The sequence below is a fragment of the Perkinsus marinus genome, assembly GCF_000006405.1.
Source record: "Perkinsus marinus ATCC 50983 genomic scaffold scf_1104296951948, whole genome shotgun sequence".
Taxonomy (NCBI): Eukaryota; Perkinsozoa; order Perkinsida; family Perkinsidae; genus Perkinsus; species Perkinsus marinus.
Window position 1 is genome coordinate 41,566 of NW_003209090.1, and position 9,428 is coordinate 50,993.

The 9,428-nt window shown below is 49.6% G+C and overlaps 3 protein-coding genes across 3 annotated transcripts in view; 2 read left to right on the plus strand and 1 right to left on the minus strand.

Moving 5' to 3' along the window:
- Positions 1 to 326, plus strand: part of Pmar_PMAR013479 (eukaryotic translation elongation factor, putative) — a gene marked incomplete at both ends in the record, with an annotated part of 449 nt that extends 123 nt beyond the window's left edge. Inside the window, 2 exons of the mRNA XM_002777392.1 lie at positions 1 to 22; positions 100 to 326. Of these exons, the coding sequence (XP_002777438.1) occupies positions 1 to 22; positions 100 to 326 (249 nt within the window). The remainder of the gene's footprint in view (positions 23 to 99) is intronic.
- A 1,887-nt stretch (positions 327 to 2,213) lies between these two features.
- Pmar_PMAR013480 (conserved hypothetical protein) lies at positions 2,214 to 2,875 on the minus strand (the record flags this gene model as incomplete). The annotated part of the gene is made up of 5 exons (XM_002777393.1): positions 2,214 to 2,322; positions 2,368 to 2,464; positions 2,508 to 2,655; positions 2,695 to 2,769; positions 2,810 to 2,875. 5 exons carry the CDS (start codon positions 2,873 to 2,875, stop codon positions 2,214 to 2,216), a joined length of 495 nt encoding a protein of 164 aa, XP_002777439.1.
- Positions 2,876 to 3,343: 468 nt separating this feature from the next.
- The window catches only part of Pmar_PMAR013481 (hypothetical protein), a gene marked incomplete at both ends in the record, with an annotated part of 9,268 nt that continues 3,183 nt past the window's right edge, over positions 3,344 to 9,428 (plus strand). The window contains 32 exons of the mRNA XM_002777394.1: positions 3,344 to 3,414; positions 3,459 to 3,655; positions 3,748 to 3,872; positions 3,986 to 4,088; positions 4,157 to 4,654; positions 4,720 to 4,792; positions 4,838 to 5,058; positions 5,108 to 5,184; positions 5,528 to 5,666; positions 5,803 to 5,889; positions 5,935 to 6,038; positions 6,092 to 6,202; positions 6,254 to 6,365; positions 6,418 to 6,503; positions 6,550 to 6,699; positions 6,750 to 6,813; positions 6,870 to 6,997; positions 7,049 to 7,222; positions 7,293 to 7,420; positions 7,468 to 7,552; positions 7,604 to 7,710; positions 7,757 to 7,812; positions 7,917 to 8,038; positions 8,080 to 8,211; positions 8,295 to 8,350; positions 8,398 to 8,517; positions 8,562 to 8,754; positions 8,805 to 8,855; positions 8,900 to 9,032; positions 9,080 to 9,151; positions 9,211 to 9,282; positions 9,329 to 9,416. Of these exons, the coding sequence (XP_002777440.1) occupies positions 3,344 to 3,414; positions 3,459 to 3,655; positions 3,748 to 3,872; positions 3,986 to 4,088; positions 4,157 to 4,654; positions 4,720 to 4,792; positions 4,838 to 5,058; positions 5,108 to 5,184; positions 5,528 to 5,666; positions 5,803 to 5,889; positions 5,935 to 6,038; positions 6,092 to 6,202; positions 6,254 to 6,365; positions 6,418 to 6,503; positions 6,550 to 6,699; positions 6,750 to 6,813; positions 6,870 to 6,997; positions 7,049 to 7,222; positions 7,293 to 7,420; positions 7,468 to 7,552; positions 7,604 to 7,710; positions 7,757 to 7,812; positions 7,917 to 8,038; positions 8,080 to 8,211; positions 8,295 to 8,350; positions 8,398 to 8,517; positions 8,562 to 8,754; positions 8,805 to 8,855; positions 8,900 to 9,032; positions 9,080 to 9,151; positions 9,211 to 9,282; positions 9,329 to 9,416 (3,935 nt within the window). The remainder of the gene's footprint in view (positions 3,415 to 3,458; positions 3,656 to 3,747; positions 3,873 to 3,985; positions 4,089 to 4,156; positions 4,655 to 4,719; positions 4,793 to 4,837; positions 5,059 to 5,107; positions 5,185 to 5,527; positions 5,667 to 5,802; positions 5,890 to 5,934; positions 6,039 to 6,091; positions 6,203 to 6,253; positions 6,366 to 6,417; positions 6,504 to 6,549; positions 6,700 to 6,749; positions 6,814 to 6,869; positions 6,998 to 7,048; positions 7,223 to 7,292; positions 7,421 to 7,467; positions 7,553 to 7,603; positions 7,711 to 7,756; positions 7,813 to 7,916; positions 8,039 to 8,079; positions 8,212 to 8,294; positions 8,351 to 8,397; positions 8,518 to 8,561; positions 8,755 to 8,804; positions 8,856 to 8,899; positions 9,033 to 9,079; positions 9,152 to 9,210; positions 9,283 to 9,328; positions 9,417 to 9,428) is intronic.

Below are 9,428 nucleotides of genomic sequence, written 5' to 3' on the forward strand. Positions count from 1 at the left end.
GCTCCTACTGAGGCCATGTCTGGTATCTACAACGTGCTCACCATGCGTCGTGGTTGCGTGTCGAGGGAGAACCAGAAGGAGGGTACTCCTCTGCTTCAGCTCAAGCCTACTTGCCCGTTGCTGAGTCGTTCGGATTCACTGGTGCTCTCCGTCAGGCTACCTCTGGTCAGGCCTTCCCTCAGTGCGTGTTCGATCATTGGGAGGCTCTTCCCGGTGATCCGATGCAGGAGGGTTCCAAGGCTCAGGAGCTCGTTCTCAACATCCGTAAGCGCAAGAACATCAAGGTTGAGATGCCCGATCTCTCCAACTACATGGATAAGCTCTAAGCATTTAGATTCATTTCAAATCTGCTGGTGGTATTGGTGTAGTTTGAATCTGCTGCGTCCGTATCTGTTGACTCCTATCCATGGTTATAGCATTGATGATCTATCTTTACCGTTCAAGCGGATGATTATGATATACTCATCCGAGGTCTTGTGTATCAACAGCTCTGCCGTTGCAACAGTGGATAATTACATTATAACGATTGGCCAAAACTTGGGACTTAGTTTATCTGGTGCTGCGAGAAAGACGGTATTGAGTTAAAGAAAGACTTTAGGGCGTTGGGGGACACATAGTACTATATGAAAATAGTATAGTATATAGAAAGGGACGTATAGTGATGATATACAGCCACCTGACAACTTTATAGTGGATGATGTTGATTATATCATGAGTAGCAATTGAATCTGTGTTTCAATGCGGGGATTACTTCGAGTTAACAAGAGGGATTTTTACGTGTGTGACTTTCCTACAAAGATCGAAACCTGCCGCGTTTTCCGTTCTTTGGCACATATGCAGACACGCAACACTAAGACTTCGTGGAATACTATTGAAGGGTCGATATATTTGACAACAGGGTGGAAATATATCACATAACTGCTAACACAAATGCTGCTATGCACAAGTCAAATGATACGGCGATTGTAACGATCGTAAGAAAGCGATTAAGCAAGTGTGACAGGATGCGATGAATTGTTGTAGTAGGGTTAGTTGTAAATGCTGATTGCTTGTAATGCTCCAACACAGCAGCCAAATTAGTTCAGTAGTAATAGTAATAAGAGTTGTTATTCCACTGCTTGTAGCGTTGCTGACCACTGCCGCCTCTACCCTTTCCTTTCCGACTACGTCGGGATTTAGTCGAAATCGACTCCTTCGTATCTTATAAAATCTACCATGTGAGAATGCATGACTACAAGTGCTCACTCTCAACTTCGGATATCTTCTGTTCTTCTGGTGGCCGATCCCTATCACTGGTGAGCCTCGTCACAGGCAACCTCCGAACTGCTGTAACCTTCGATCCGCCATAAGATACATGCGTTGTTGAAACCACCTCAGCAGGGTCGTGATCAACTGCATGCGAGTTGTCATTAGCCGCAGTGGACTGGACTTCTTCCGCTGATAATCCAGCTATAGGCGACCTGGCCTCGGAGGCTGACATTGGAGGGGACTGTGTGGTGCTCTCAGTGGATGAGTGTGGTCGTGCTAGTATTCGTACCTAAAGCATGAGTTTGGATATATGTTGGTAGTAACCGCTTACTTGTCCCATTTTCGGACTGAACACAGGACTTGTTCGAGAGGCTATGATCTCCTTCGCCAATTTTGAATCCGGCAAGGTCTCCTCAATAGGGGCGTCCCATAATTCTACCAGAGTCTCACCCGACATGTGTGGGGCTAACCCAGGTGAATCCATGGAATCCTGCCCCCGACCTCTCGGAGAAGGAGGCAGAATGCGGACATCCTCACGAGGCACAAACTTCGAGGCTGTCTGCTTCTCAGGCTTCTCTCCCTGCAATGTTGCTGCTGGTAGTGTGGACCGTGCAGACGCCATCCGGGATGCTAAGCTCTGAAGTGACGAAATTACGGTATGCGACAACTCAGCAAGTATTACCTGCGATGGCAATGGTGTTGGGCAAAGATGGGGGAAAGTACGGCCTAGATCTGCTAGGCCTACTGTGATTTCTCCTGAATGCTTTCTCGATTGTCGAGGAGCCATTGTTAGGTAAAAATAGTAGCCGCAGGGTAAATCAGATGGAAATAGTCCAATAACTCGACATGAACTCCCCAGAAAATCAGTCTCGTCATGTCTATCTCTTTACCTAGGTCACAACCGATCCAAAGATGTATTACATACAAGCTTCACCGCGCCACAAAATTATCCTGCTGAAGAAGACTCAGAAGAAATACCGATGGCTGCTCTTGAAATTGAACTTCTCGAGCTGGCGCAGTACAGCGAGACCGTGCCCCACCGTCTGCTCGATCTTCGGATGGTGTTCTGGGTATCTTGGGAATACTCTTGAATGCGAACTGGCACTCGTATAGATTTACCTCGCGAGAAGGTCTTCGTAAGCCTTAGTAACCATACCACACTGCTCTGGCATGTTTTCAACCTCTTCCGAAGCAGCAGCACCGGAGCCCATCACGCCTAGTTCCGAACCCTGGTTCTATCCCGGCACCCGGCATTTTACCTTCTGCACGACTTGACAACTCCAAAAGCTCATTGATGTGATCTCTGACGTCCTCACAGGCGTACATGCAGTTGACAGTCTCGTGAAGGTTGCGAATGATAGGTCCAATTTCGTCGTCACATAAATACGGCTCGCACATGTGATCCACCTGCAGTCGGGGTGCCCGATGGCCTCGACGGAATCTTACCTTCTCCAGCTCAGATTCCCAGAAAGGGACATCTAGGACGAGATTGAGGCCGTCCTCCCAATTCGTGCCGAGTACCTTAGCTGAGATCGGCGACTGTGAATGACGATATTCCGACCTGATAGTAGAGATTGGAAGCCCTCTGGAGAGCCTCAGCCCTGGTGAACTTGTCCACTGTGAGCATTGAAAAGTATCGGGTGGTGGTCATTATTGCCACCGGCTTGCCCAAGCCGGATGGGATTATGCGGCGTGAGAGGGTACGACTCAAGAGGCTGGATGCCATCAATGGCAACAATAGCAGGACTGCAGGGTTAGGTTGAGGCACTGGACAGCGATCGGGCAGAGTTTCGCACGTATCTTAGGCCCAACGTAGACTCTCTGAGCATCCTCGCCTGCCAGTAACCCTGGCCAAGTTGCCGACGCGTACGCCATGATAATCGATTATTCCGGGAACAATTTTCAAGATGGATCACTAAGATGCATCATGGTGCCTCTTGAGATGAGTACCAATTCTAGCACTGCTTCTGTTGGCTTCACAGTGTTTAATACGGGGGTAATTGGATGCCACTGGTGGTATTGGATAAGTTAGTTTTTCTTCGTCCCTCGACGTCCTCTTCAATTCGTCCTCTGCCTCCTCCATTTGGTAGTAGTCATGGCCTCACCAGAGTATTACGAAGTGCAGGCTCTGTTGGACGTGCGGAAGATATCCGGGAGGAAGGAAGAGTACTGAGATGGTATTGTGATGCAGTGGAGGCATGCTTCGGTAGGTTCTTAGTCAAGTGGAAGAATTCTCGAGAGCTCACGTGGGAGCCATCGGGCAACATTGGATCCGGGCTCAATGATGTGAAAGAGGTATGGTATCAGCTTAATGATGGCTATAAGCATCAGCATGCCCAGACACTTCGGCAGAAGAAGGAGCGCTTCAGAGGCAGGAAGCTGACCGAGTCGGTAGCGAGTCCGGCAGGTGTGGTACGGAAAGTGTATCGGAAACGGAGTCCAAGTCGATCGAGCTGTGAGGAAACGAATACCATGTCGGGGTTGGATCTCATCCTTCAGCATCTGGAGATGACTATACGTCGCATAGCGAGTCTAGTGATGATGACGATCTTAAAGAAGAACCACTCAATGGTGCTGCGGGGGACTATCAAACTGGAAAGCTCAATGAGGACGAGAAAATGAAGGTAATAGCGGTACCATGGGTCTCACCTGGGTCTGTGCTGTCGGATCAAGATCACCGAACATCCAGTCGTTGACCTGTTCTCAACTGTGTAGTCCTTTTGATGTGTGTTGGTAGGGATATCTAGCAAGCCCTTCGGATACTACTATGGGCGGCACCAACAAGGCTCCAGCAGCTCCTAGACCTATACCTGTGGCCAGGTTCCGCGGAGGCTTATTCGGTAGTAGTAGTAGTAGTAGTAGTAGTAGTAGTAGTCATGTGCCGAGGCCATGTGTTGGTCATGCTCAGGTATGGTGGATGACTTGAAACAGAATGCAGTATTGAGAGTAGCGAATACGGCCGGCGTTCGGTATCTACCTGAGACTAAGCTTAATAAGCTGTTCATAGAGTATCTCTATGGCACGGATGTGGAGTCCTCAGTGATGAGTGATCTCCAATATGAGCAAGCTGTAGTGGACCTTATGTGGAGTATGGCTGCCAATCTGCAAGGACTGGACGAGGCCACACTGTCGGACCTAAAGGAGTGTCTATTGAGATTGGCTCGTCAGCTGAGACTACAACCGGCAACAACGTCCAAGATGCTCCAGGACTGGTTCAATAGGCATCATCATGTTCATGCTACTGGGTCGCCTTCTTATAACCTCATGAACGTGTCAACACTGCGGGCAATATGCTCCTGGATGTCGACTCTAAAGGACGAAGGTGCTACTAAAATGGAGGACTTTAGTGAGACTGGCAGTGTAGCTGATGTTGATGTCGATGCCTTGTTGAAGGGGTCTGATGATGGTAATAATCGTAGTGGAGAAGTTATTTTTTGCATCGCTCCGCTAGACAGCAGTTAAATATTTCAGTTGAGATGGAGGAGCCCATCGAGACTGTCGAGGACCCAATAGTGGCCGAGTTCACGAAGGCACAGAACGAGATGTAAGCCGGTGGAATGAGCCTCTCTAGTGCCATGGTTATGCTCAGGTTTGGCGAGACTGAGGATACGGATGAGGGGGATATCTGTACACTCATCCATCTGGTCTATGCTGCTAAGAACCCTAGCAAGTTATCGGAGGTAACAGTGGAGGTTGGCAGTGGATTAGAATGGCCTCGTGTGGTTGACCAGATGCCGGGCTTGATAGCGAAGTACTCGGCAACACTTAAGGCGTTGTATGAGAGCATATGCAAAAAGTATGGTGTGGACTGTAATAATGGTAGAGGGGTGGGAGGTTGGGTGGTGACACATCGAGTTAGGCGCGGAGTTCGCGATACAGTCCAACATCAAGAACTATAGGACTATGGAGGACTTTGCTGCTTACTCTTTGGCTAGTGTAAGACTAGGGTTCGAGTCGGACTGGGAAGAGGGGGCTCTCGCGCATCGGCTGCGGGCTCTGAGGTTGGTGAAGGTCGTACAATGATGCAGGGTAACGGGCAGTGTTAGAATATGTGTTCGGTTTCCTCACTAATAATAGGAGGTTATATACGAATTCGGAAAGGAATATTCAAAAACCGATAAAAGAATTCCTCGGAAATTTCCCCCACTTCCATATTGTCGTCAAGATATGTAGTTGACCGTGTGCGTATTTTACCACACTGGGAACGGTGGCCATTTTAAAATAAGGTTGGATGAAGAGTCTAGGACTGTGAGCGGTTGGTTATGAACCTTCCCATCAGGCTCGGTCACTTTATGCGACCTACAACCCGGCCAAGTTGGACGAAATAGAAGACATTATGGCTAAGAACGCCAATCAGGAGATGCAGGTGGTGGCAGCCATTCGACAGAAATATGATGAAGGTCGAGGATACAAGCCTGGTACTACTAGGGGAGTACTCACACGCAATTCCCCTACTTCTACTTCTGTTGTTAAATCGGGAATCCTCCAGTACCTGTTGGACTGTGGACTTGTTATAGTGTGTCTCTAGTGGCCAGAACTACGACTGTTGTCCAGGTATGTATTATCCGCCGAGCAGCCCAGAATATGGTATAATGGAATTGATAAGGGAGGAGTTGGCTGTGTATAACCCGGACTTGCTCAGTAGGCCTTTCCGATGGCTTTATTCGTCATGATGGAATCCATCAGGATCCATCGAGCACACGGTATTCACGCAGTATAGGTCGAGGGAGCTGTATGTGTACTTGGCCATATGTGATAAGTATGGGGTCACTATTGACGAGGATAGACTGGTAGTGTCGGGTGCGCGGTTCGATCCTGGGTGCATTATGGTTGCATGGAATAGGCTGCCGTCGTTGAGACTTATCGAGAGAAACAGAACACGCAACGACAAGCACAAGTGTTCAATGTCGTTAAGGAGATATATAAGACGTATAATCGCGGGAAAGTCAAGGATGTAAGATGAGGAATAGTGAGGAAGCGCAAGATTGCAAGATTCATTCATCAGATTCATCGGTTAGTGAACAAGTTCTCGAAATCAACATCTTCGGAGTTGGAGTTGATACAGGCTGTTTGTAACAAATTCAGGGTGCCTCTGCATGTTAAAGTGGACATCATATGTAAGCGCTGACCCAGGTTCGAATCCCGGCACGCGCATTTTGTTTATCTTAGCTCGCATGTTGGACCCTGGTGCTCTGGATCTGACGTGGCACAGTAAGTTCCAGGAGGCTGTGGAGAAGAGTGACCTGTCGATGCATGTAAGCTCTCTCTGTTGGTCGGAATGAGTAGATAAGGTGGTGTTAGGTGTGGGGCTTGATACAAATGGAAATGTCCAGTAATATGGATTCACATCTAGTGTCACAGCCGCCAATGAGGCTGAGCGGCGAGGATGCGTCTATGCTTACTATGGATAGGTTGTCAGGGGAGGAACAATGGACGACGGTTGAGATGCTGGTAAGAGGTCGCAGGTTCGATCCCTGGGCTCTGCAACTTCATTCGTATAGATTCGCGGCCGAGGTGGCATGATATCGAATGAAGTGATCATGAGGGACTTACTCGATCAGAAGGGTAGGTCGTCAACTACTGCTATCCAACATGTTGGCTACTATATTGATATCATTCAGTTCATGAGCTGGGTATAAACAACTATCCATCGCAACTACGGTACCGTATCACGCAGCAGGAGCCTGAGAGTGTTCAATGGGACTCCTTCTGGGTCGCCGAGACTCCTCGTCTCAGCTGTACGCTCTCGGTGAGTTTGCTCTGGTGATGATGCAGTGAAGTTTGAGTCATATTTTTTCAGATGAACTCAGTGTCCCCACCAGAGCCCTCTGCGGCTGGGTACCGACCCCAGCGACTTTGGCTAAGCATGCAGGATTTGCTGCAGTGGATACATCATATACGACAACAGTATCAAGTGGCTGCTGATGAGCTGGCTCAGAGTGTACTGCAGAAGGGAGGGCCAGAGGATGGACCGGTAGGGGGATAGGGCAGAGGTCCCGGGTTCGATCCCTGGTTAGAGCTTGGTATAATGTTCTTTATAATAGGTTGTCCAGCCACCATTGACGGCCAAGAGAGAGCAGCCGACTCAACCACTGCTCTCTTGTAATGTCGCATTGGTGAGCCCAAAGCTCACTGTATTCGCTGGAGACTACCGGACGCTTATCATTGACGAGTACGTGCGCAGGTTCGATCCGCGGCTGAGGCATTTATGCTTGTTAGGTACCCTGAGTGTAGTCTCAATCGACAGCAGAATCATGTATGGTTCTTGCCTAAGGGTAGCAGGCGGAGTGACATTGTAGATAAGGTAGTAGTATCCTTCCGGCTCCTTTTCTGGTAAGTGGTCGGATCTTTCCAGCTTCGAGCAGCGTGTGCGGCTTGGCCGAGATGGTTGCGTCATGGAGGTGCTGTTATCATTGACTACGATAAGGTGCACTTCATTGGTGGACTGAGGAGGAGAGCTATGTACTATACAAGGTGTCCTGTCTGTGATCATGCAGTCGGTCATCAGGTATCGGGAGGGCATCAAACAGATATCTCGACTGTTGGGAGACGAGGCTGGATCGGGTACTAAGGCCGGGTTATCTGTAAATTGATGTAGACGCTTATAGCATGTGTCGCTATAGTGTGCGGCGTGATTGCTGTTATTTGGGCCACTGACGTCTCTTCAGTGCGTATACCGAGATATATGCTGTCACTGCCATTGGGGCCTCTACAGCCTCAGCTGCAGGAGCTGGTCTCGGATTATGATGATCATGAGAGCCAGGATGACTATGGGGAGAGCGATCCGGAGGTAATAGCAGTAGTAAGGCAATTGGAGGGATGTATTGGTAGGTCCCGACAGAGCTTATCAGACCATTGAGGTTATCCCGCCAGCAGATGAGGGATGCCTTTATACAGGGGGCACTCTGCCTCAACTGTGATGATATTACCCATAAACCAGCTGACTGTGGGATTAGACGCAAGGTCAGTCTTTTGTGGGATCATACTTCTCATTATCTCGATCTTTGTGTTGTTTTTCTTTCTGTGGTATCGATGTTGCTATTCAGGTGTGTTGGAACTGTCACGGAGCCCATCAAGGTCACACCTGCACTACCCGCTGCCGGTAGGGATGGTCCTGTCTGCTTGCTGGGTCGATGGGTGTTCGTTAAGGTTCTGTCAATGTAACCACAGCGCGTTTGTGCTATTGGAATGCGTGAAGCGAGGGGGTAGAAGAGCGCAGGAGTGGGCTAAGAATCGACATTATCAAGAGCAGTTCCAGTTGAATCGAACGTAGGGCTGGGCTTGGTCGTGCACTCGGTAATGGATCTCCTCAGGTACCTGGATGTGGAGCAAGCCATTGCTAGTGCAGAGACGGCGGGGAAGCAGTGGAGTGATGAGATAGTGGAGATGGTTCGCATACTGTACAACGCTGGGCAGTGGCTGCCGAATAGCTGGAAGGAGCACTTCGAAAAGGCTCTTGCTGACGCCAGTGCTGTGAAGTCAGAAGAAGGTGGAGGTCAGGATCAGGTGAGGGCTCATCCTGGAGGATGGGGTCTTCGAGTGGCTACTTGTATTAGGCGTCAGCGGCTGACAATGAGGCCAGTGTTGCTACTGGGAGTATCAAGCCAGTAGGTGTCTGAAGCAGATATGTGGGGTCATATCCCTGTTGTAGGTACTCCCGTCAACGCCGCCTCCTATACTCCCGGACCAGAAGTACAAGTGGATTGAACGTATCTTCCTCGATGAGCTGCTGGGTGCGGGCATGCTTGGTCGCGATGCTGTTAGGGCCATCGTGGGCTCGAGAGGTGGGTCTACCAGGGGTAGTGGGATGGGCAATTGGGTGGGTGGTCAGGCCAGAATCATAAGGAGATGGAGTCGGCCACACAGAGCCGTATATACTTCCGAGGGATGGGTATGAAGGACGGTAGTGTTGGTGAGTAGCAGTAGTAGTGCGATGATGGTATAATGGTCCTGATGGATCAGGTGGGGGTGCGGAAGAGATGCCTGATCTGAGGCACTTCGACACCGAGGCGAGGATACATGTACTGGTCAAGTGTAATGCTAGGCTCCCTCATCGCTGATTGCTGAAGGCCTTTTGCAGGTGATCAGCCACCCCAGGCTAGAGCTGTCCGATCGATGCTTATTCGGATCATACGCGGCCTTGAGTCTGAGCGTCAGAGAGGCCATGGGTGAGTGCCCCT